General features: G+C 39.5%; 2 protein-coding genes across 2 annotated transcripts in view; both read left to right on the forward strand.

Annotated features, from left to right (window-relative positions):
- Positions 1–27,933, forward strand: part of LOC133544920 (oocyte zinc finger protein XlCOF7.1-like) — an 88,523-nt gene that overhangs the window by 704 nt on the left and 59,886 nt on the right. The gene's annotated exons all lie outside the window — the stretch shown is intronic.
- Positions 18,153–25,361, forward strand: LOC133545496 (gastrula zinc finger protein XlCGF48.2-like). The gene is made up of 2 exons (XM_061891154.1): positions 18,153–18,611; positions 22,724–25,361. The coding sequence occupies exons 1-2, from the start codon at positions 18,485–18,487 to the stop codon at positions 23,515–23,517; spliced, it is 921 nt and encodes a 306-aa protein (XP_061747138.1). The 5' UTR covers positions 18,153–18,484; the 3' UTR covers positions 23,518–25,361.

Consider the following 27,933-nt stretch of genomic DNA (forward strand, 5'->3'; position numbering starts at 1 on the left):
AGAAAACATTCCTAGGTTCTGTTAAAGAGGTATTTTAGCAAATCATAATGACAGCAAGCATTAAAATGTCCGTTCGCAACTTGCATAAAATTACTTTCTTTTTTTCACAAAAAAGTATAACTAGATCATCACTGACTTGCTTATGTTACTATTAGTGGCTTAACAGAATGCATACATATTTTTAAATGTCCATTTTCAGTTAGTCATTTTCACAATGACTAACTGAGGTAGGCTCCAGTTTAAAGTCTGTAAAAAATCAGATAATGTTAAAACAATGTCTAAAAGGCAAACATTTATCCATGAAAGCAGAATATCATATACTATTCATGGCTTTTACCACACAATGATGTAACTCCACACATACGTAACATGTGCACGCACATTAGCTTTGTGTGTTTACCATGAATTGATTAACGTGGACCCCGACTTAAACAAGTTGAAAAACGTATTCGGGTGTTACCATTTAGTGGTCAATTGTACGGAATATGTACTGTACTGTGCAATCTACTAATAAAAGTCTCAATCAATCAATGTTGATCTAACGTAGGGGTCGGGAACCTTCACCATACACAGAGCCATTTTAGCCCATTTCCCCCCAAATAAAACCCTCCTGGAGCCACAAACTCTGTTAGATTCCTAAAATGACGATAACACCACTTATAGTTTTGTTACACGTGTGCTATAGGATTCATGAAATCAAACCATATTTGATTTATTTCTTTAAATTATTTTGAACATTTGAAAAAAAATACTCTGTTCCTTCCCTTATTAATGAATACAAAAATAAAAATCAACTCATTCCAACATTCTGAAAGCATACAACTGTGGCATATTTATTTGACTAAAAATTGAAAAAAACCAACTAGTCAGCAAAAAAAACATCAAAATAATAAAAATGTAAGTAAATAAAATGTTTGGCTTTTTGATCCGTCCATTGCTAGGGGTTGACTGCTAAAAACAATACAATTGCATGGCAGCAAGAGATGTCGCATAAGGGCTGTGACATACATTTACATCGACAATATATTCAAATGTGTTTTATTTTCCTATGACAAGATCCCAGAACTTTCCAAAATGACAAATGTTCAATTCAAATAAACAAACTAAATAAAATGAAATAAAATAGATCAAGTAACCATTATTTGTTGACATTCGGTTTCAAAGCCAAAGGGAGCCACGGAGGAGGCATGAAAGAACCGCATGCGGCTGCGGAGCCGCGGGTTGCAGACCCCTGATCTAACGTTAGCTATCATTGAATATAGATTTGATATAATAAGATATTGTAAGTAATATAGATACTAAAATGTTCTGTTAAACCTCTAATGGTAACAAAACCTATCCTTTGGTAGGGTTGGGTATCGTTTGAATTTGAACGATTCCGATTCTGATTCTTTGTTTCAATTCCAATTCCTGACGAGTCTCGATTCAGATTCTTTCTTTAAAAAAAAAAAAAAAAGGCAGGGTCGAAAAAAAGTTTAGGATATTTTAAATGAGCTAGCTAACCTACAGTCTTTCTGAATGAAATAGTCTGACATTCTCCATCAATTTGAATTCTATTAACTTTTTATGAACTTTACTATAAATTCCTACAGGGCTGTTTTCAACTAGAATATAAATATCAAATCTATGAACTTGAAAATAAATATTATGCATTAAGAATACATTTTCACAGGGGTACACTTTCACCAAGAGAGCTTTATTTTTGAAAACCTCATGAAAACACATTTACACACATAACTGTGTGATGCTGCAGGAAACCTCATGAAAACACATTTACAAATAAGTGTGTGATGCTGCAGGAAACCTCATGAAAACACATTTACACACACAAGTGTATGATGCTGCAGGTATTTAAACATGTTACCGTGCTCCCACTGATGGTCTAACCTGGTGCAGAAAAGCAAAAAATAATAAGAAAGAACTTACAAAACCCAGTCCAGATTAGCAGCAGGTACAGTATAAAATCAGAGACAGTTCTTGTTTAGGAAAATGACAACATCCGCCTTCTCAGGCAGGATGTGTGAGCGTTCTGGACAGATAGTGTCAACTGTCGAAGACGGGACACGCAGTTATTTGTACTCCATGAACTCAGAGGTGCTTCATCATTTTCGACGTGCACCCTCCTAAGCACAAAACAGTCCTGTCGCACTTGTTACATTTCTTCGATATTTCTTTTTTTTTTTTTTAGTAAAATAGAGCCACACTTTCGACCGTCGACGCCCGCTATCCATGCTTGACTGACTCGCTCGGCTACATAAGCTCGGCTATGCTAACACTTCCGGCGGTGGGCGCTTCTTCCGGGTCGACGGACTTATTATTTTTTTCCGGTCGGCGGACTGGGTATCGAAACTAGGAATCGAAATTGAAACTTCCGGGAGAATCAGAAAGTTAGTCCCGGTTCCAATCGATACTCGATACCCAACCCTATCCTTTGGTGTTCTTTATTTATTTGTTGGAAAAATGTAACAGCACACTTTTCAAACAATTGAGTCCCTTTTAAAATTATGAACTTATTTCTAACATTGCTGAATAAGTTACATTTCTTATTATTATTATCAAATGAATGCAGTTGTTTCCATGAGATTATTTTCTAATAATAGTGTTTTATACCACTCACAATGTAAGTAACAAAAAATATTGTTTTTTCATGAGCTGTGTACTAGTATTGTATGTCCGGGTGGGGTTCATGCTTTGGAAATAATTTGTACCCTTTCAGATATCACATTTAGTTCCCGTTAAAACATTCACATGTTGCACAATGAGATGTAAGCTAGGATCATGTGTACTGTACATTCCTGTAACTTTGTGTTTGTATAGTATATATTTGTATTAGTATTTCTTTGAAATAATTACAGCATTTCAAGAATAATATTTATAAATTAATATTCTCAATAAATGACACTAGAATAATCACACATTTGATTGGTAAAACTTTTTGTGTGGCTTTTAAACGTATGACTGGCTAAGTGCCATTAGTGCATGTGTTGGTGCACGTGGGAAAGAGCGAGCGGCTGCTGTTGATATGACAAAGTTGGTTTTGGTCTGGTTTGTGCGGCAGAAAATGACCAGTTTTGCTAGATATGAACTTTTTTACCAATGTTTTGATCACGTGTTTATGGCCGACAAAAGTTTTGGTCAATAAAGGGATAGCTGGAATTCATGTCCTCCCTAAAGCGTTTCGACAGATGTTCCAATAATTGAACAGTGATGATGAAAACTGTTTTTTCTGTTGTGGCCGTCAGTTACATTGAAAATTGTTATGCGCTTATTTTTTAGTTAGATTTTGTGAGTGGCATATAATTGACGTGTGCAGAGGACACATTAGCAGTGTTCAATTGCACAGGATTAGAGGGAACGTTGATTGGAAGCACAACATATGAACCGCAGATTTCTGCTGAGCAGCAATAACAGATTTGATATTTTTCTTTTGTGGCATTTTTGTGTTCTCTTTCCCTGCATTTTGACTCACCAGAAGCAGCATGTATGCGCAGACGTCGTTTGAGCAACAAAAAAAGACATTCAAAGTATTTTTCATCCTCGCCAACGGACTATATTTCTTTACCGCACATCCCCTTGAAGTTAAAGGCCTACTGAAATGAGATTTTTTTATTTAAACAGGGAAAGCAGGTCCATTCTATGTGTCATACTTGATCATTTCGCGACATTGCTATATTTTTGCTGAAAGGATTTAGTAGAGAACATCCACGATAAAGTTTGCAACTTTTGGTCGCTAATAAAAAAGTCTTGCCTTTACCGGAAGTAGCAGACGATGTACGCGTGACGTCACGCGTTGTAGGGCTCCTCAGATCCTCACATTGTTTACAATTATAGCCAGCAGTAGCGAGAGCTATTCGGACCGAGAAAGCGACAATTTCCCCATTAATTTGAGCGAGGATGAAAGATTCTTGCATGAGGACGTTTAGAGTGAAGTACTGGGAAAAAAAAGGCAACGGCGGCAGGCGGCGTTTATGATGTAATGAGACACATTTATTAGGATAATTCTGGAAGATCCCTTATTTGCTTATTGTTTTAATAGTGTTTTAGGGAGACTGTAAAGTCATACCTGAAAGTCGGATGGCTGCGGTGAACGTCAGTGTCTCTCAGAGAAGCCGAGGAGCCAAGATCACAGCTGCCTTTTTGAGCTGGAGGAGGAGGTCCAGTAATACACTGAAGTCTCCGGTAAGAGCCGACTTAATGTCTCAATTTTTCCCATACAAAAACTTGCTGGTTGACGTAGAAAAACACGTTCACTTGACCGCTCTGTGTTAAAGCTCCTCAACAAACAAAGAAACACTGGGTGTGTTTCGGTGCTAAAGGCAGCTGCAATCCACCGCTTTCCACCAACAGCATTATTCTTTATAGTCTCCATTATTAATTGAACAAATTGCAAAAGATTCAGCAACACAGATGTCCAAATTACTGTGTAATTATGCGATGAAAAGAAACTACTTTTAGCCGTGTGTGGTGCTGAGCTAATATGTCCGCTACAACCCGAGGCATCACGCGCACGCGTCGTCATTCCGCTACGTTTTCAACAAGAAACTCCGCGGGAAATTTAAAATTGCAATTTAGTAAACAAAACCGGCCGTATTGACATATTTGCAATGTTAATATTTCATCATTGATATATAAACTATCAGACTGCGTGGTCGGTAGTAGTGGGTTTCAGTGGCCCTTTAAAACCCCATCGACATGAATGAGCACAACATGGAGCAGTGGAAACAGGGCTTTATGTAGTATTTTGAGTTGTTGAAATAAAATCCACAGTGACTTGCTAATTGTTTGAGTAGAAGCTAAGCGAGAGGGCTAATGCTGAGTACACATGGCTACAAATGTAGCTTACCACCACCAAAGTGTGAATGTGGAGTGAATAAATGAAGGGCTGTCACTTCTCTGAGTGCTTTGAGTGTCTAATATATAGAAAAGTGCTATATAAATATAACCCATTATTATTATTGATGATACTACTATCTGTATTTTTTGTTCCAGCGGACCGATTTAATTATGACACACTGTCACATTCAGTTCAGCTGCTGCCGCTACACGTTAAAATCAGCGCAAAATGATGACAAATAAGGAAGCAACACCACACAAAGTTTGTTACATAACAATATTTTCTTCTCAAAGTCACTCACAAGGTGTCATTTTGAAGTGAACACACTTTACTCACGACGAGTCACGGCCGCATTTTATCAACCGTCCTCCCAGCGATGCATTAATCCACAGGCCAAATACTACAAACACACATACATTGGTAGCGCAACACTCAATATGGCTTCTGGTCCATCACTCAAGTATGTCCGTGTGCAACATGAACACAAAAAATTCCTATAGTACATGCACACTCACATAACATGCTAATTGATTGTGTTAATTTATACAATATATTTGATATGATGTATCATGTAAAAGGTAAGTGCTGCCATACATAAATATTATTTCCAGCTGAGTCTAATTATAATGAATAGAAACCCAGTGATGGATGTGTGTGATCTTTACAAGGTGATGGCATAACTGCATTTCACCATATATATATATATATATATATATATTACGCTTCATAATGCACCACACATTTTCGATGGGAGACAGGTCTGGACTGCAGGCGGGCCAGGAAAGTACCGGCACTCTATTTTTAAAAGAAGCCACGCTGTTGTCACACGTGCTGAATGTGGCTTGTCTTTGTCTTGTTGAAATAAGCAGGGGCGTCCATGAAAAAGATGGCGCTTGAATGGCAGCATATTTTGTTCCAAAACCTGTATGTACCTTTCAGCATTAATGGTGCCTTCACAGTTGTGTAATTTACTCATGCCTTAGGCACTAATGCACCCCCATACCATCACAGATGCTGGATTTTGAACTTTGCGTCGATAACAGTCTGGATGGTTCACTTCCCCTTTGGTCCGGATAACATGATGTCGAATATTTCCAAAAACAATTGGAAATGTGGACTCATCAGACCACAGAACACTTTTCCACTTTGCATCAGTCCATTTTAGATGATCTCGGGCCCAGAGAAGCTGGCGGCGTTTCTGGATGTTGTTGATAAATGGCTTTTGCTTTGCATAGTAGAGCTTTAACTTGCACTTACAAATGTAGCGACCAACTGTATTTAGTGATGAGAAACATTGTTCTTAAACTGTTTGACCATTTGCTCACGCAATTGTGGACCAAGTGGTGTACCTCGCCCCACCTTTTTTTGTGAAACACTGAGCAATTTTTGGGAAGCTGTTTTTATACCCAATCATGGCACCCATTTGTTCCCAGTTAGCCTGCACACCTGTGTTCCGAATACGTGTTTGATGAGCATTCCTCAACTTTATCAGTATTTATCGCCACCTTTCCCAACTTCTTTGTCACGTGTTGCTGGCATCAAATTCTACAGTTAATGATTATTTGCATAATAAAAAATGTTTATCAGTTTGAACATCAAATATGTTGTCTTTGTAGCATATTCAACCGAATATGGGTTGAAAATGATTTGCAAATCATTGTATTCCGTTTATATTTACATCTAACCCAATTTCCCAACTCATATGGAAACGGGGGTAACGAACGAGTTTGGAAGCAGAAGTCTTCACAAGATGCTCTGCTTTCTGCCTCTGTCTGAGAAGTGAGCACCCAGCATTGTCCCGCCCACACAACCATCTGATTGGTTACATACAAAGCCAATCAGCAGTGCGTATTCAGAGCGATGTAACAGCCAATCAGCAGTGCGTATTCAGAAGGAACGTTGTCAATGCTTCAGCGTTGAGCAGAGATATTCATTTAGCAGGGGAGCAGCGGAATGTACCCAAATTATACTAAACACTTCCCAGTCACAACTATTACAAACATCACTATGAGCCCGTTGACCTTCTAGAAACTTAAACTGCAGCTCAGCCAGCTCATAGTATAGGCTTGAGGTAAAGGCTAATTAGCTTTTAGCGTAACGTTAGCTCATTTTGCTGTGTTTGTGTGTGCGTGTGTGCGCATGTGTGCGTGCGTGTGTGTGTGTTAGGGGCAGCAAAGCCCTGTCTGTCTGTTATTTCATTGAACTCCATTGTGTTTAGGGATAAATAGTCTCTCCTATTTCAATTGTACTATTTTTCAGCTATAGTTACATTAATCATTAGTAATGTAGCAGCTTAGTTTTGAATAGCAGGGTCCCTGCTATCACATGTTGATAAAAATACAACTGGGGAAGGCTTCCTGACCTCCTCGTGCGGGTTCCATGGATCTTGGAGAAATGACATGTCTTGATCAGGTTTGACTCTTATTTATTCTCACAATCAACAGTTTTCTGTGATTTTCAACAAGTGTCTTCTGTGTTGTCTCTCGCGTGGAGCCCAGCTTCAACTGCCGCCACCTCCCGACTGCGGCCTTTTAACAGAACGACAGGTGATTAGATGAACACTTTCAGCTGTGTCATCCACTCACATGTCGCCAACCTCTGCCACACCCCGCTTCCCTGCAGGTGCGCAGGCCACGCCCACCACATACCTCCACCGCCAGACTCAGGCCGGGACGCTGTCCGGCCGCCCCAGCTCCCCCCCCCCCCCTCCTTCCTGGAAGAGAGCGGGACAGGAAGTTGGCCACGGCCATATGTGAACCTGGTCTGTGGATCACTCTGAAGTTGTAGGGTTGCAAAGCCAGATACCTGTTGGTATCTGGCTTTGCAACCCTACAACTTCAAAGTGATCCGCGCGTTGGCATTTTTCATGAGGTGGAGCCACTGGAGGGGTTTGTCAGCCTGCAGACAAAACGGGAGGGAAAAATCAGGCATGTGTAGAATCGGCTCCTCGCAGGGGGCCTTCTTAACCCTCTCAAACGCCTGCTGGCACCGCTCCGTCCACTGGACCAGATCTGGGGCACCCTTTCGGGTGAGGTCAGTTATTGGGCTGGTCAGGCCCGCAAACCGGGGGATAAACCTCCAGTAGTACCCCGCCAGACCCAAAAACTGCCTCACCTCTTTTTTCGTCTTGGGGGTCGGGCAGGCCGCAATTGCCGCTGTTTTATCTACCCGCGGCCGCACCTGCCCTCCTCCCAAGTGGTACCCCAAATACTGTACTTCCCTCCGGCCAACTGCACACTGCACTGCCCAACCCGCTGCATGTGTTGTTCCCAGCCGCTACTCTGGATGATGACATCATCCAGGTAGGTGGCCGCGTATGCAGCGTGGGGTCGCAGCACCTGGTCCATGAGGCGCTGGAACGTGGCAGGCGCACCGAACAAGCCAAACGCGAGTGTGACAAATTGGTACAAACCTTCCGGAGTGGAAAAGGACGTTTTTTCCTTGGACTCTGGGGACAAGGGAATCTGCCAGTAGCCCTTGGTCAAATCCAGTGTCGTGAAAAGACGAGCAGTGCCCAGCCGATCCAGGAGCTCGTCGACCCGGGGCATTGTGTACGCATCAAATCGTGATACTTCATTCAGCTTGCGGTAATCCACACAGAACCGTACAGACCCATCTTTCTTCCCTACAAGAACTATGGGGCTACACCACGCACTGTGGGATTCTTCTATTACGCCCAATTCCAGCATGGATTTTAATTCCTCCCGAACTATTTTGCGTTTGTGTTCGGGGAGCCTGTATGGCCGAGAGCGCACCGTAACCCCCGGGCTGGTCTCAATATGATGCTGGATGAGATTCGTGCGGCCGGGCCGAGAGGAGAACACGTCAGAGAAGCGCTGCTGCAGTTTAGCAACATCCGCCTTCTGCGTTAATGTGAGCTGGTTATCTATCACAGGGGAGAGCAGGGGGAGGGACAGAGCGCGGGATCTCTGGTCCCAACTCCTCCTCCTCCTCTCTCACTACCGTTACCATGGAGACAGGCTCGGCCTCCCTCCATGCCTTCAACAGTTTAAAATGGTAGATTTGAGTGTCTCCTCCTAGGTCCGAGCGTCAAACCTCGTAATCCACATCACCCACTTGCTGTGTGACCTCAAAGGGTCCTTGCCACTTTGCAAATAATTTTGAGCTGGATGTTGGGAGTAATACAAGGACTTTTTCTCCCGGTGAAAATTTTCTTAGCTTGGTTCCCTTGTTGTACGTGCACTGTTGTCGTTCCTGAGCACGGAGCAAATTCTCACGTAATAAGTGCGCCACCGTGTGGAGTTTTGCTCGCATGTCCATAATGTACTGCACTTCATTTTTGCTGGAGCTTGGACCTTCCTCCCAACTTTCTTTAATTACGTCCAACACTCCGCATGGTTTCCTGCCGTATAACAGCCTTTTGAGCTGTTTAAGCATGATGAGTTGACATTAAACAGTTTCAATGGAAACTGTTTAATGTTGCACTTTTTATATGTAGAACATTTTTTCCATTTTATTTAATCAAAGCAACAACTTGAGGCAGTTTAATGTGGATTAACGTGGGCAGAATTATTATAGTGTTCCCAATGTTAAAAGGATAAAGCCATTGTTTACAAATTTGGTAAATAAATAACCGAACAATTTAATTTTGTTGTTTTCTTACTGTACCGAAAATGAACCGAACCGTGACCTCTAAACCGAGGTACATACCGAACCAAAATTTTTTTGTACCGTTATACCCTTAATATATATATATATATATATATATATATATACACACACAGTGGGCACAAAAGTATTTAGTCAGCCACCGATTGTGCAAGTTCTCCCACTTAAAAAGATGACAGAGGTCTGTAATTTTCATCATAGGTACACTTCAACTGTGAGAGAAAGAATGTGAAATTTTAAAGAATTTATTTGTAAATTATGGTGAAAAATAAATATTTGGTCAACCATTCAAAGCTCTCACTGATGGAAGGAGGTTTTGGCTCAAAATCTCGCGATACATGGCCCCATTCATTCTTTACTTAACATGAATCTATCGTCCTGTCCCCATAGCAGAAAAACAGCCCCACTGCATGATGTTTCCACCCCCATGGACTCCTCATGGACTCTGCCACCACCATTGCCCCAATAATCACTCATATAATAAACCTCTCAATCAAACAAGGCCAAGTACCCAAGGATTTCAAGATAGCAAGAGTAACCCCCCTTTATAAAAAAGGAAGCAAATTAGAACCTGGTAACTACCGACCTGTTTCTATTCTCAGTTCCATTTCGAAAGTAATGGAGAAAATAGTTTATGAACAGGTTGATAGATACCTTGCTACTAATAAACTAATGTACAAATTCCAATCCGGCTTCAGAACTAACCACTCCACTGACACATGCCTTCTCTTTCTGACCGACCACATCAAACATGAGGTGGACGCGGGAAAATACTGCGGCATGGTCATGCTGGACATTCAGAAGGCCTTTGACACCGTTAACCACGCTATACTGTTGGATAAGCTCCGAGCAATCGGATTCGACGAAACCTCATCAAGCTGGATGCAATCTTACTTGGAGGGGAGGAAACAGGTGGTAGAGGTGAACGGCACCATGTCCCCTCCCCTCTCAGTAAGCTGTGGAGTCCCTCAGGGGAGTATACTAGGACCTTTACTGTTCCTAATATACGTGAATGACATGCCATCAGCATGCCACTGTGAATTGTTCCTGTTTGCGGATGACTCGGCCCTGCTGGTATCCGGCAAGGACAAGTCACAGGTGGAACAAATCCTCAGTGCTGAACTCCTCAATATTTGCACCTGGCTCGCTGACAACAAGCTATCCATACACTTAGGTAAAACGGAATCCATCCTATTTGGGTCCCATATCAAACTTAAGAAGGTCAGCGACTTCACTATAAAAGTGGGTGACATTGTTATCGCCAGGAAGGATGAGATCACCCACCTAGGTTCCATTCTAGAGGCTAATCTTTCCTGTGATAAAATGGCAACCAAGGTGATCAAAAAGGTCAACCAAAGAACGAGATTCCTCTACAGAATCTCCTCTCTGGTCAACAAAAGCACCTTGAGGATTCTAGCGGGAACTCTCATTCAACCCTTCTTCGATTACGCTTGCACCTCCTGGTACCCCAGCACCTCCAAAACCCTCAAATCTAGACTCCAAACATCCCAGAATAAACTAATCCGGTTACTTTTAGACCTCCACCCCAGATCACACCTCAATCCAACCCACTTCTCCAAAGTGGGCTGGCTCAGGGTGGAGGACAGAGTAAAACAACTTGCACTGAGCCTAGTCTATAAAATCCGCTACACCTCCTTGATACCGAAGTACATGTCAAAATACTTCCTTAACGTAAATGACCGCCATAACCACAACACCAGGGGGAGCTCCACAAACCACGTTAAACCCAGATTTCGATCTAACAAAGGTCTTAACTCATTCTCTTTCTACGCCACATCAATGTGGAATGCACTCCCAACAGGTATAAAAGTAAGTGCATCTCTATATTCCTTCAAAACCGCTCTAAAACAACACCTCCAGGCAACTTCAACACTTTACTAATACCCTCCTCCATTCACATCCCATCTCCCCGGATTATAAACAACTCAAATGTACTTCTAATGTATATACTTGTTCTTATGCTATGTGAACTCACTATGTTCTCTGCTGGCTGTACATATCCTACTAAATAAGACCTACACTGTTTCAATGTCCACATTTCTCTGTTGATGCAATTGTTGATGACTGAAGTTCTGATATCAACCAAAGCTCCTCATCCCACCCCCCGGATTGTAAATAATGTAAATAATTCAATGTACATACTATGATGATTAACTTGTGTGATGATTGTATTATGTTGATAGTATATATTTGTACCATGAATTGATTAACGTGGACCCCGACTTAAACAAGTTGAAAAACTTATTCGGGTGTTACCATTTAGTGGTCAATTGTACAGAATATGTACTGTACTGTGCAATCTACTGATAAAAGTATCAATCAATCAATCAATCAAAACCATGCTTCACAGTAGGTGTGGTGTTCTTGGGACGCAACTCAGTATTCTTCTTCCTCCAAACACGACGAGTTTAGTTTATACCAAAAAGTTCTATTTTGTTTTCATCTGACCACATGACATTCTCCCAATCCTCTGCTGTGTCATCCATGTATCCATTCCATTTTGGTGTGTGTATATATATATATATATATATATATATATATATATATATATATATATATATTATATGTGGAGTTCCCCAAGGTTCGGTATTGGGACTTAAGTTATTTATCCATCCATCCATTTCCTACCGCTTATCCCCTTTGGAGTCGCGGGGGGTGCTGGTGCCTTTATTTAAATGATATTTGTTCCGTATCTGATACATTGAAATGTATTATGTTTGCAGATGATACACATGTATATTGTTCAGGAGAAGACTTGAAGGAAGTGTAGAGGTTAATAGAGGTTGAGTTGATTCAGCTAAAAAATGGTTTGATATTAATAAGTTATCATTAAATGATAAGAAAACTAAATTTTTGGTGTGTGGTGGTATATGGAACTAAATTATTGGGAAGAATAATTAATAATAAATTATGTTGAATATATGCCGTCTTTTTCGGATTAAAAATCACTTTTTTTTTCATAATTTTGCCAGAGGTGCGATTTATACTCTGGAGGGACTTATGTGTGAATTTATTAACACATTACTGTAAAAAATCCAAAAATACTATTTATCTCATTCACGTAAGAGATTAGACGTACCGTTAGAAGAGGAAGCGGCACATTGTCTACTTTGGAGTTGGCAGAGTTGTTTAGAAGCGACACCGAAGAAGAAGATTTCATGTAATTTAGCGATCAGGAGTGACAGATTGTTTGGTAAACGTATAGCACAGGTGTGTCAATTTCAAATACAGCGTGGGCCAACATTTAAAACCGAACAAAGCCGCGGGCCGAAGTTGAACACATTAACCTTTTAATAGGGACCCAAATAAGTTTTGCATTGAATATTGAACAAGCAAGCTGGGCTTCACGGTGGCAGAGGGGTTAGTGTGTCTGCCTCACAATACGAAGGTCCTGCAGTCCTGGGTTCAAATCCAGGCTCGGGATCTTTCTGTGTGGAGTTTGCATGTTCTCCCCGTGAATGCGTGGGTTCCCTCCGGGTACTCCGGCTTCCTCCCACTTCCAAAGACATGCACCTGGGGATAGGTTGATTGGCAACACTAAATGGGCCCTGGTGTGTGAATGTGAGTGTGAATGTTGTCTGTCTATCTGTGTTGGCCCTGCAATGAGGTGGCGACTTGTCCAGGGTGTACCCCGCCTTCCGCCCGATTGTAGCTGAGATAGGCGCGACCCCAAAAAGGAATAAGCGGTAGAAAATGAATGGAATGGATGGATATTCAACAAGCAAGGCTTATATAACTTTATAGTGACATGCAAAATCGAGTTTTAAATAATAATAATAATTAAAAAATATCAATGGCATATCAAATGAAATTTAAATAAAAATTGAATGCCTCTTTTCGGCGGTGGGGTTGAGGTGGACGGGGTTTGGTGATAGCCGGGGGGTGTATATTGTAGCGTCCCAGAAGAGTTAGTGCTGCAAAGCGTTCTGGGTATTTGTTGTGTTTATGTTGTGTTACGGTGCGGATGTTCTCCCAAAATGTGGCATTCTTGTTTAGTGTGGGTTCACAGTGTGGCGCATATTTGTAACAGTGTTAAAGTTATTTATACGGCCACCCTCAGTGTTACCTGAACGGCTGTTGACCAAAAAGGCCTTGCATTTACTTGTGTGTGTGTGTATAAGCTGCATATATTATGTGACTGGAGTGGCACGCTGTTTGTATGGAGGAAAAGCGGACGTGGAGACAGGTTGTAGAGAACACCAAAGGCAGTGCCTTTAAAGCCCACTCCAAATATTGTTGTCCGGGATGAAATTCGGGAGGGGCACTGAACTTCGGGAGTCTCCCGGGAAAATCGAGAGGGTTGGCAAGTAAGAGTGTTAGCTGTGAATGCGGTATTACAGCGGCGGGCCAGCTCTAAAGTTAATTTGATGTTGCCTCAAGGGCCAAGTGAAATTACACGGCGGGCCAAATTTGCCCCGCGGGCCAGAGTTTGACACCCATGGTATAACATGTTCTATATGTTATAGTTATTTGAATGACTCTTACCATAATATTTCACGTTAACATACCAGGCACCTTCTCAGGTGGGTATTCATGCGTCATATAACGTACACTTATTCAGCCTGTTGTTCACTATTTTTTATTTATTTCAAATTGCCTATCAAATGTCTATTCTTGGTGTTGGATTTTATCAAATAAATTTCCCCCAAAAACGCGACTTATACTTTAATGCGACTTGTATATGTTTGTTTTTTTTCCCCCCTCTTTGTTATGCATTTTCGGCCGGTGCGATTTATACTCTGGAGCGATTTATAATCCGAAAAATACGGTAAAGGGAAACATATCCAAATCCGTTGCTACTCTTTATAAAGTAAAACATGCTGAATGAGACATGTCTGCATATGTTATATTATTCTTTTATTTTTCCATATTTAACATATCCTGTTGAAGTTAGGGGAAATGTTTATAAAACAAATATAGACCCAATAATAAAACTTCAAAAAAAGGGTCATTAGATTAATACACAAAGTGTGCTACTATGGACATACCAATACATTATTTATAAGTTCTAATGTGTTAAAATGTTCAGAAATTGTGTTTTTAAAAACCTTGAAAAATTATGTTTCGAGTAAAGAACAACAGTCTCCCAGCTTGTATTCTTAGGTTATTTCAATTAAGAGAAGAAAACTATCATTTACGGGGGATATTGGTTTTTGAAATAGGTAACGTAAGATGGAATTTAAAATGCAAATGTATTTGAGTTGTAGGTGTTAAGGGGTGGAACAAGCTCAGTGATGAGTTGAAAACATGTAGTTCACTCACTGGGTCCATTTATACACTCTCAGTTACATTAACATTGATATTATACATGTGGGCCAATAGATAGAAATGCTGTTAAATGTAGCTTTGATGTGGCAAGCTACTTTTGCAGTGTAGCGTGTAGTGTAGCTTTCTACAATTCTCCGAGGATAGCTTAGCTACATTTAATTGAGAGTAACTTGTAACTTAGCTTACTACGTTTTCCAGGTAGCTTGCCCATCACTGTCTATTTGGCCTACCTCACATGTGAATAGTTTGAATACTGCAAACTTCAATACAGTAACACCTCATTTGTGTTCTATGTTCTGTAGACGTCCAGCAGGTGTCAGCAGAGAGTCATGAAGAGATTCCCTCCAAGCAGCAGGAGTGGAGCTCTAGCGTGGGACAGAAGGAGCTACAGGCCCCCTCCCACATTAAAGAGGAGCAGCTTCATGATGAAGATGAAGCTCATGTCTTACAGCTGCATCACAGTCAAAGTGAGGAGAACAGAGGGGCGGAGCTTGTAAGTCAACACATCACAGAAGCTGATGGAGAGCATTGTGAAGATATAAAGTCAGAACCAGACAGCATCTTTGCTCCACTGTCAGACATGGACCACATGATGTCGGACTCTTCTGATCACAGTGACCACACCCAAAAACCTTTGGAGAGTAAAAATGACTCTAAAGGTGATACGAGACATCACACTAACAACAAACACTTTGACTGCTCTGAATGTGGGAAATCATTTATATGGAAGAGTGATTTTACAGCAGACATGAGAATACATACTGGAGAAAAACCTTTTACTTGCTCTGTTTGTAAGAAGAGTTTCTCCAGAAAGCCTGACATGACCAGACACATGAAAACACATACTGGAGAGAAACCTTTTGTTTGCTCTGTTTGTAAGAAGAGTTTCTCCAGAAAGCAACACATGACCACACACATGATAATTCATACTGGAGAGAAACCTTTTGCTTGCTCTGTTTGTAAGAAGAGTTTCTGCAGAAAGCCTGACATGTTCACGCATATGAGAACACACACTGGAGAGAAACGATTTAGTTGCACTGTGTGTGATAAGATGTTTCAGTATAAGTATCAGGTCAGTAAACACAAGTGTGTAACAGTCATGGAAGCTGCAGGGATTTAAAAACACTTAAACGGTGATTGTGCTAAATGTACTTTAAAAACACAGCATGTTTAATATGAATGTATATTTGATGTTGTATGTAGTGCTTCTCATCTTCTACTTTTATATGTTGTCCTGTTGTTACTTTTTAAGTTGTGTGCATGTATTGAATATATCATATATGGAGCTATATATTTTTTTTTCTTCTCATCTTTGAAGACAGGATATCTGTTTATTTGCATTTGTTTATGTGTCTTATAAAATAAAATCAATCAATCAATGTTCATTTATATAGCCCTAAATCACCAATGTCTCAAAAGGACTGTACAAACCACTACGACTACGACATCCTCGGAATAACCCACATAAGGGCAAGGAAAAATCACACCCAGTGGGACGCCAGTGACAATGATGACTATGAGAACCTTGGAGAGGACCTCAAATGTGGGCAACCCCCCCCCCCCCCCCCACCCACAGAAAAACCGAACGCAATGGATGTCGAGCGGGTCTAACATGATACTGTGAAAGTTCAATCCATAGTGGCTCCAACACAGCTGCGAGAGTTCAGCTCAAAGCGGCTCCAAGACAGCAGCGAGAGTCCCGTCCACAGGAAACCATCCCAAGCGGAGTCGGATCAGCGTTGTAGAGATGTCCCCAACCGATACACAGGTGAGCGGTCCATCCTGGGTCCCGACTCTGGACAGCCAGTACTTCATCCATGGTCATCGGACCGGACCCCCTCCACAAGGGAGGGGGGGACAGAGGAGAAAGAGAAAAGAAGCGGCAGATCAACTGGTCCAAAAAGGAGGTCTATTTAAAGGCTAGAGTATACAAATTAGTTTTAAGGTGAGACTTAAATGCTTCTACTAAAATAAAAATTCCATTGCATTTTATTGATGTTATTATCCAATTACAAGTATGAATGAATAAAATTGTTAACAAAACGTAGACTCTGGTAGATTAGCAGCATTGTTACATCATGGATATTAACTACTGCAAAACATCAACAAAGAAGAGATGGTCCAGACTGAGGCCGAGGGAAGAGAGAGAAAAAAACTCATAGCCATAGCACACATAAACGTGTGTAAGAGTGAAACATCAAAGAACACAGAATACATTAAAAGAGCAGAGCTGATACAACCAGCTGCCACTCCAGCAGTGCAATTTTTACATACTGCTACAAAAGTAAAAGAACAGCAACAAAAAATAATTAACCAATAATATATATTGTGCACATACGATTGCAACTTACATAGACAAGCAACCAAACAAAAACATAATTTCAACACTCCTATACACTGTGGCGGCCTCTGCGGTGTTCCATGCCATCATCTGCTGGGGTGGGAGGAGGATGACCAGAGACAGGAGCAGACCCAACAAAGCAACCAAGAGAGCCGCCCACTAACTCTTGGCCAATGTCCAGTCCACATGGATGAGCGAGGATGCGTGCAAGAAGACCGAGGTGTCCAATACCTGCTCATTCAGCCAAGACACTGTGAAGCTTGTCCGTAACAGGCGCTCAGCACCAGCTCCGCAGCCCTGTCTCTTCATCCGTATCTCCTCCAGTCTCTCCAAATGGACTCTGGTGTGGCAGAGACCCAGCAGCTGGTCTCCAGTAGGCAGATCCAGAAGTTCACATAAAGCACCGCAGAAGTCACAAAAGTGCCACCCCTTGTCACACAGTCCCAAAGGGTCCCCAACTAAAAGGCGAACAAACCCCACATGAAAACAAGATCGAAACAGCAGGAACACAAAAGGATGACACAAGAGCACAGAGCTCCTGCCACCAGCAGCCACTACAGCGGCGCTATCTTAATGAAATACTTGTATGTTTTAGTAATGTATGTATAAATAACGAATAACTTACCTCGGATTAAAAGGGAACAATAATATGAAAATGAACAAGGTGCATCGCCACAATTTCAACCACTTTTATGCTTCTGTCTTGTAATGAATGACGCACGGGGAAGCCACTAACTCCCATCGCATGATTTCTTTTTTAAATGTTGATATTTTTTAAACGCATCACTTACTGTAACCAAACAAAAAAAAATACATTTTCAAAATTCTGAAATAAATAACTTATTATAAAATAGTAAAACATCAATTTATTTTCCATTTAAGGCTGCTGGACACATCTTTCAGGTTTTTGTACAGATCTGTGCGGTTTTATAAAGAATACCATATTTTTAATAACGTTTGTTTTGTATGTAATGGTTTATGATGACATTGTTATTGAAATACAGATGACACAAAAGAACCATGGTAAGTAAGTGTGGCAAAACAAGTTGGCGGAAGTGACGTCGGCTACGCGCATGCGTGGACCGATCGGGTGATAAAGCAAGATGGCGTCTGACGGAGAAGTCCTAAACGCGGGCATTATATTTCTGTATTCTTACATATATGTTGTTTAATAGAGTACACACGGTTAATAATTGTTTGTAGCCGGATACATTAGTCTGAGCGCACTTTGACACTTCTCCTGTTTGATAGCTTCACTTAAGGTAGCTTGCAGCTAGTTTAGCTGGCTAGTTAGCTTAGCTTGTTAGCTGCTAACAAAGAGACGCGGAAGTTATTTAAACATCGCTAAGTAGGGAACTAATGTGAGTGTAAAGTGTTGTGATTGTGTGAAAATGTGCGAAAGAACGATAGCAAAGTACGAGGAGGAACTTTGTCCAAGAAAAGAGGAGAAGGAGCGACAACATCAACTACTGGATGTTTATTATAAGAAACATCATCAAGTTGTGTTACACAGAACAGGTTTGTTTATTTCTTACTCTCACATCTTTACTAACTTCATTCTTGAATACTAACACTATTCTTAAATATATTATTTATGATAAGTTTGGTTGTCTTGTTAGGATGATGTACATACAGTCGTGGTCAAAAGTTTACATACACTTTTAAAGAACATAATGTCATAGCTGGCTTGAGTTTCCAATAATTTCTACAATTCTTATTGTTTTGTGATAGAGTGATTGGAGCACATACTTGTTGGTCACAAAAAAACATTCATGAAGTTTGCTTCTTTTAAGAATTTATTTTGGGTCTACTGAAAATGTGACCAAATCTGCTGGGTCAGAAGTATATATACAATGTTGTATGCAGTCTATGATATATACAGCAATGACAGTAGGAATGGTATTCCTGGGATTAAAGTTCTCACCTTTTCTCCTCCAAACATATTGCTGGGTATTGTGGCCAAACAGCTCCATTTTTGTTTCATCTGACACCACATGGACAAAAATAAGACCTTCTGGAACAAAGTTCTGTGGTCAGATGAAACAAAACTTGAGCTGTTTGGCCACAATACCCAGCAATATGTTTGGAGGAGAAAAGGCGAGGTATTTAATCCCAGGAACACCATTACCACTGTCAAGCATGGTGGTGGTAGTATTATGAGATGGGTTTGTTTTGCTACCAATGGAACCGGTGCTTTTAATGTGACAATGAAAATAGAAGATTACCTTCAAATTCTTCAGGACAACCTAAAATCGCTAGCCCGAAGGTTAGGTCTTGGGCGCAGTTGGGTGTTCCAACAAGACAATGACCCCAAACACACGTCAAAAGTGGTAACGGAATGGCTAAATCAGGATAGAATCAAAGTTATAGAATTGCCTTCCCAAAGTCCTGACTTAAACATGTGGACAATGCTGAAGAAACAAGTCCATGTCATAAAACCAACAAATTAAGCTGACTTGCACCGATTTTGTCAGGAGGAGTGGTCAAAAATTCAACCAGAAACTTGTGGATGGCTACCAAAAGTGTCTTATTGCAGTGAATTTTGCCAAGGGACATGAAACCAAATGTTGATATTGCACCTTCGCTTCATCCGGAGAAGTAATTACATTTTCTCACCAGCATATTGGTTTTCTTCTTTGTCTAAGCATGTCAGGATCATCCTCCATCTTGTCATTGATGATGCGGCCTAAGTATTTGACATTGTTGCACACAGACAGGGTTTCACCAGACAAATAGAAACCTGGGAAAATAAGATATTGATCCTCCTTGGTCCTACATATCATTACCATACTCTTTGTGGCATTATACTTGATGTCAAACTTGACTCCATAGTCTGAGAATATGTTAAGAAGCTGGTGGAACCCTGCACTACTGGGAGATATAATGGCCAAATCATCAGCGTACATAAAGTGGTTGATTAAGGTGTTCCCCATGATGCATCCTGTTCTGCATTCTCCCACTGCCTTGACAGCTCATCCATAGACAGGCTAAATAGGCCTGGTGATAGAAGCCCACGCGGCCGTACCCCATTTCCAACTCCAAAGGGAGAGGATAAACCACTCCCTCCATTTTACCTGCATCGTCTGCCTGTTGTACCAATATGCCAGAATATACCCAGAACACCCCTATGCTTCAGATTGGTGAAGAGTTTGAGATGGTTGACTATGTCAAATGCCTTAGATGCATCAACAAACCCTACCAACATTGTAGAACCCTGCGTTATGTATTATTCTTCTGCTTTTTTTAAAGCATAAATACACAAGTCAGTGCTGTACTTGCTCTTAAAGCCAAATTGGTTGTCTGCAGTGCAAATAAGATCCCCAACTCTGTATATTATCACACTTTCCAGTACTTTAGATACGTGGCTCGGGCGATAGGTTGATAATTGTTTATAGTCCCTACCTTACCGGCCTTGTCTTTAATGACAACTACTAAAATAATTGTCAGCATAGCAGCTGGCAGGATGCCATGCATTACCAACCTACCAATATATACCTACTGCATGTACATAAAACTTTAATGGAGGTGTTTAGATTTTTTAAAAGTACTTTGTAGGCAGAATAGTGTGACTCTAATAGCCTCTATTGTAAGCAGACTTTTGATTGCATTTATGTACTATTTAGATTGCATCAAAAAGAAAAAAACGTGTGTTCTTGATAGACAAAATAAAAAAAAAAGTGTGGTTCCCTTTTATGTGAGGTGAAGTATATTTATTTAGTGCTTTTCACTAGTGACTCAGAGCGCTTTACATATTGAATCCTATAATCTAAGTTACATTTGAACCAGTGTGGGTGGCACTGGAAGCAGGTGGTTGAAGTACCTTGCCCAAGGAAACAACGGCAGTGACTAGGCTCGAATCTGGAACTGTCGAGTTGCTGGCACGGCTGCTCTTCCAACCGAGCCACGCCAGCCTTAGAATGTTTTATATTCTATCAAAATCCAGTAGAAATCCTCAATACATCCAAGAACTGTTTCAATAATTCCATTAACAATGTTTTTATTTAGGAATTTTCTAATATAACGTGTTTCTATCTACACTTCTGTTAAAATGTAAAATCACTTATTCTTCTGTTTTGTTAAAATGTAATAATCACTTGTTTTGTTGTTTTATTCTTTAGTTTTGGCTGATACTACAAGTAGTTATAAGGGCAGTATCGGTCATAACAATGCTGATACCTATATTTAAAATTTTCATGATAATTAAATGAGTCAATTTTTGTTCCAATCATAATCAGACAAAAACACAGGATGGTGGTGTTGGAATAGCAATTGAATATTCAAATATGGCTCTGAATTAAATAATTTGGTTTATGCCCTTAAAGTCTTCCTTTTTTACTGAATTTATAAACAATAATGTACAGCCCTTACCTTTGGGCTGATACCGAGAGCAGCATTCAATAAAAAAATTAAAATCAATCAAAAAACAGTTGCATTGTATTGTGAAACAAGACGCCAGATAATATGTCTGCTAATGTGTGCCATGTTGCGGTCCTTATACACACACCATAGTAATACTCTGACTAAGGTAGCCAATAGCCATAATAAACCGACAATCCCTCAATTGGTGTGGCTTCAAAGTTGCACTAAAACATTTGGACAGATTTTTGAGTGCCGTGTGTAATGTTCTTTATTTTCAATGGAACATTCAAAGTTCTGGTGTTGTTAACTGGCGTCATATTGCAGTCTTCACGTATCTCTTATATGTGACTGCCATCTACTGGACACTCTTATCAATACACCACGTTCTAAATAAAATTGCTTTGACGTCGGCAAGCACAACCAGAATTAGTCCGTACAGTAGACGCATTGGGCTATGAGGTGCACTGTCGAGTTTTGAAAAAATGAAAGGATTGTAAGTGCGCATTAAAATCCGAAAAATACGGTACATGAACAAAGTGAGCTTCTTGTTTGTCATTCACAATCTTTGTTTCTGCTACTTGCAATTCTCCTCCACACATTTTCTTGTGTGCAGTAGTGTTGGCGACGCTCACTTTCAAGTTGGAGATGGAACTAGTCATTTTAATACAACGGTCACATTTAATGTACACATTGCTTTGAAACCGTAAATGTTATTCAAGTCCTCGTATCAGCTGGTAATTGACACAGGCCCATATATAGCTGCCCGGGATATGCCTTTTTTATGATTCTTCAAGTTTGGGCCTTTTAGAATTAGCAAGTCGTTCGCCATTTGTGTCAAGGAAGAGAAATTAGGTCTGAAAACCTTACTTCGGGAGGAAATACACTTTCAACCCACAGCACTTGCAGTGAGCGAACTCGACCACCAGAGACAACAATACAGAGTACAGATTTATACTGTAAATGACCTAATCTTTTCTCCAAGTTTATACATCAGTAACTGACATTATAATCACAGGGGGCGCTGGAGCCTATCCCAGCTGCACTCAGGCATAAGGGAATTTATCGCAATATAGATTTTAGGCCATGTTACCCATTCCTCATAAAAAGTGGTCTTATCTTTCTGTGAATAATAATGTAAAGAGCAGTGTGTTTGTTTTCAGGCCAATTCATATAACTTATTTTTTTAAGTACATGTAAATGTACTGAATGCCTCATGTGACTGAGCAAATCTGGACATTTCTCAAGCATGTTTGTCATTTTGTGTCCTGCAGATGTCTGTGAAGAACAACTTCTGCCTGAAAAACAGGAATGTAGCTTAAGGATGGTGAAGGAGGATCCATCAAAGAGGAAGATGAGGCGCCACGGACCCTCTGGCGTCTTCTTTTCCTCTTTGACACAGACCCTTCCCTGTAAAAAGAAAGAGGAAGACTCACTGACCCACCACATTAAAAAGGAAGAGGAGGAACACAGCATCAGTCAAGAGGGAGAGCATATTGAAGGACTGGTGGAGTTCCCAGTGACTGGTGTCCCTGTGAAGAGTGAAGGTGATGAGGTCAAAGGTGAAAGTGAGGAGAAGAGAGAGGCGGAGCCTCCAAGCAGCAGATCAACACAACACATGACAACAGAAGCTGATGGAGACCACTGTGGAGGATCACAAGCAGACAAGCTCTTAGCTCCACTATCAGATAGTGAGGACACAACGTCACACTCTCCTGACACTGATGATGAAGACTCTAAAGATGATAAGACATGTCACACTGACAACACTCACTTCACATGTTCTCACTGTGACAAAACTTTTCATTACCATTCATATCTGAAAAGAGACAGGAGAACACACACTGGTGAAAAAACTTTTTCCTGCTCAAAATGTGGTAAATGTTTTTCACGAAAAAAGGGGTTAAACGAACACATGCTAATACACTCTGGAGAAAAACCTTTTTCCTGTTATCTCTGTAGTAAAGGTTTTACACAAAGTCAGAATTTGAAAGTGCACATGATAACGCAAACTGGTGAAAAAGGTTTTACCTGTTCAAGTTGTGGTAAAAGTTTTACTAGCAGTTAGAGTTTGAAAGCACACATGAGAACACACACTGGAGAAAAGCCGTTTTTCTGCTCAGAATGTGGTAAATGTTTTACTCACAGTCAGAGTTTGAAAGTACACATGAGAATACACAATGGAGAAAAAAATTTTTCTTTTTCCATCTGTGGTAAAGGTTTTACACAAAAAAAACTTGTTAAACAAACACATGCTAATATACACTGGGGAAAAATGTTTTACCTGTTCAATATGTTGTAAAGGTTTTACAGAAAGTCAATATTTGAAAAAGCACACGAGAACACACACTGGTGAAAAATCACATTCCTGTTCAATCTGCAACAGAAGCTATTGTGACCGATCAAACCTTGTAGTACACATGAGAAGACACACAGGAGAGAAAGTGTTGAGTTGCATTGTGTGTGGTGAAAGATTCTCTTATAAGTACCAGTGTAAGAAACACAAGTGTGCTGGTGAGAACAGCAGCAGCAAATGAAACTGCAGGATTTGAAATAAACTGTCAAGACTTTCATTTTGACTCTCTAACAACATCAGCACATATAACGTGTGACATTGTTTGTGTAACACAATCTTGTTAACATGCTTCTATATTTATACACCATTTGTTTCAGCCCATTGCGTGCATTAATATGCAACATTTTTTACTATTATATTGACATAGATTATTACAAGAGTAACAATTTTACTAAAAAGGTTAGTAAATCCAAAACAGTACAAAACATGTGATACATGAAAAGTACATTTAGTGTACATATATTTTATCTATCCATCCATTTCCTACCGCTTATTCCCTTTGGGGTCGCGGGGGCGCTGGTGCCTATATATATTTTATACAAAATTATTTCCTTTTAAAACGTGTAACATTGTTATTTGTGTAACACTATTTTAATAAGCTTCTACATTTATAGATTATATATTTTGTATTAGTGTTTTTTTTAGTCAAGTACACGCATTAATATGCAACATTGTGTACTTTTATTAAAAATTGAACAGAACAATTTGACTGAAAAGGTGAGAGTAAACAGTACAATACATATTTTACATACATTAAAAAATGTAGGTGCATTCATCATACAATATTAGACTTATTCTTAATAGTGTTTGAAATATTGAAGTGTGACATATTTGTATTTCTAATTATTAATCATCCCATAGGTAAGCACCTTTATATGATATACATATTTACTGGTTCACATCTGAAACATCTTCTGGACCACTTCAGGAAGCATATTATTATTTACTTTATACATCATTTGAACAATTGTCTTTTATACAATTTTAAAATGTATAACTTAATGAATTATTTGTTGGGTTTATATAATCCATTTAATTAATCATCTTTATTAGTCTCTTTTGTAATATGATGATTGTGTTGTAATTGTTTTATACGTATTTCCCCAGACTTTTATGCAATATAAAAGTGAGAGAAAATGGCTGAAATGTTTGTGGAAGGATGGTTTTGTTTTTACAAACTTACATTTGTGGATAAAACCAAAACCCTCAATATTGTGTTTTAAAAATGTTTTATGTTTATCCATCCATCCATTTTCTCCCGCTTATTCCCTTTTGGGGTTGCGGGGGGCGCTGACGTCTATCTCAGCTACAATCGGGCGGAAGGCGGTGTACACCCAGGACAAGTCGCCACCTCATTTAACATCCCCAAAACAATATCAATTTCACAAAACAAGTTTGGAGTGTTAGGCAAACCCAATATAGCACATCATCACACAAAGATTTACTTTGCATATATTCCTAAAAAATAAACTGTTCATTTTGTTTCTCTATCACAGAAAGAACAAGTGTTGTCATAAATTGCAAAACAACATCATAAAATTATTTTAAGTGGTCAATTATGTTTTTTTTTGTGTGTGTGTGTTTTTTTATGAACACTTTTGCCATTGAAAGTATGGAAACTTTCGAGTTATGAGTATTGTTTGTTTTGTTCCAGAGAAAATACAGCAAATAAGAAAAAGTAAAGAATTGTCTAATTTCAGAGTTTCAAATTTCTAATATTGTGTCCATTCACCAAAAATCCCAAGAAAGGATATAAAAGACTTCTTAAAAAAATGATATGCTGTATTTAGAATATTTTGAACGAAAGCCTACAATATTTGCTTAAACATTTTAATCTATTTGCAGTTCGTACTTAATTAAATCTTTAAAAATTACTATACTTTTATCACTAAAAAAGTGCATCAGCGATCAAATGCCTTCGTCAAACCATTAGGGTTGCCAACACCCAGACTTTGAAATAAGGGACATCTCGCAAGCGGTTGGAACATTTTTATCTCCCTTATAAAATTTGGGTGCCCCCTATTTCAGTCCAGTCATGAAAAAATGCTTAGAAAATGCTTTAAAAACACCAACATGCTTAGAAAAATTAAATTTACACGTCCACTAGACCACTGTTGCACTTACTGTAAGTCCTATTCATACCACAATCACAATAATTCTTCAACCATACATTTATTTTTTCAAAGTGTGCAAAACATAGAGGGGAAAAAAACAATTGGGATGGGTGCTGGATCAAAAAAGGAACACTTACAAGAACAAGAAAGAAAGAAAGGTCCGCACACACCGCCACAGCAGTGTGAAAAAGAGCGCTTGCTCGAAATCTCATACTTAAATTAAATAAATCCTGATGTGCAAAACAGAACATTTGCAATTTCTTCAAAAACATTTGCCTTTAAACAGCTGGCACACAAGGACCAAACAGAAAGGTTGATAATATGGATGTTAACAATGTCCATGTGAATGTCCATATAAGACGGAAGTCAATGCCCGTAAATGTTCTTCATGGAGTGTTAGGGCCAGGGGACGTCCTGGTGACACTTCTGATTGATAATAAAGAAAAGAAGAACAATAGGGAAAACGTATTAGGAGTATGTTAGAAGCACAGTCTGTGGTGAAAAAAACTAAACAAAAAAAGTGTGTGTGTGTGTGTATATATATATATATATATATATATATATATATATATATATATATATATATATATATATATATATATATATATATATATATATATATATATATATATATATATATATGTCAATTATAATAAAAATACAATACAAAGTTTAGTCACTTACCTGCTGCTCTTCCTGCGGCCACAAAGAGCGGTCCTAGTGCCCTCCGCGTATCCTAACCGCCATTGAACAAACAAAAAAAAGACGAACGACGAAGCCAACTTGCAAGTGGTCCATGGAAAGGTTGGTAGCGCGACCTCCTGTACTGTAGAATGTAGTATGGACCATAGGACAGGACGAAGAAGTCCCGTTAAGAAGCTGTGGAGGCCTAAGATGCTCTACTAGTCTGCTGGAAATCCAAAGAAGACGAAGGAGTAAAAAGCAAAATGGCGTTTGATAGAGAAGGCCTAAACGTGGCCACTGGCCATTATTGTTTCTCTATTTGTATTTAGTGCATACATGTACGCATATATGTCGTGTAGTAGATGGAACATTTTTGTCATTGTTTGTATCCGGATACATTAGTCTGAGCGCACTTTATAGCGTCTTGTGCTAGTTAGCTTAGCTTGTTAGCTGCTAACAAAGAGACGCGGACGTTATCAACACATCGCTAAGTAGAGATCAAATGTGAGTGTAAAGTGTTGTGATTGTGTGAAAATGTGCGAAAGAACCATAGCAAAGTATGAGGAGGAACTTTGTCCAACAAAAGAGGAGAAGGAGCGACAACATCAACTACTGGACGCTGTTTTCAAGAAACATCAAGTTGTGTTACACAGAACAGGTTTGTTTACTTCTTACTCTCAAATCTTCACTAACTTTATATTTCATTATTAAAGCTTTTCTTCAATAGGAATATGCTTTCTCTTGTGGGGATGATGCAATGCTTTAATTTAGATTCTTCATGAAAACGAGACAGTTTGAGGTTGATGTTCCTCTCATTTTGGAACAATGAGTGATTAATTGATTGAAGGAGTTATGAAACGTTTGCATAGAAAAGGGTACACTTTTATCACGGTACACATTCACTGCTACAAGAAAGCGTGAGCCAGTTTCAGTTGAAATATTTCTTTAACTCATACAGAACACAGTACTATGTAGAAAGTAGCATTTAAAGGACACAAATACTGCTAGAAAATACAATTTAAAAAAAAAGTAAAAGGCTTTTTCTATTCCCAGTTACAACCTAAAATGTATTTTCAAAGCAGCTTTGAAGGAAGTAAGGGATTAACACTCCTTTATGGCTATTGATAGGGAGTTCCACATTTTGGTGGTAAGACAGGCAAACAAATTAGAACCTTTTCTGGAATGAAATCTAGGTTGAATGTGATTTGTACAACTACCTCTGGTGTTTAAATAGTGAATATATTTTGAAGTATCTAATCAGGTTAATGGGTATTTTAGTAGTATGGTGTATCTTGTACACCAAACCAACTACAAGAAGATGTACTCTGTC

This window comes from Nerophis ophidion, linkage group LG28, assembly GCF_033978795.1.
Source record: "Nerophis ophidion isolate RoL-2023_Sa linkage group LG28, RoL_Noph_v1.0, whole genome shotgun sequence".
Classification (NCBI taxonomy): Eukaryota; Metazoa; Chordata; class Actinopteri; order Syngnathiformes; family Syngnathidae; genus Nerophis; species Nerophis ophidion.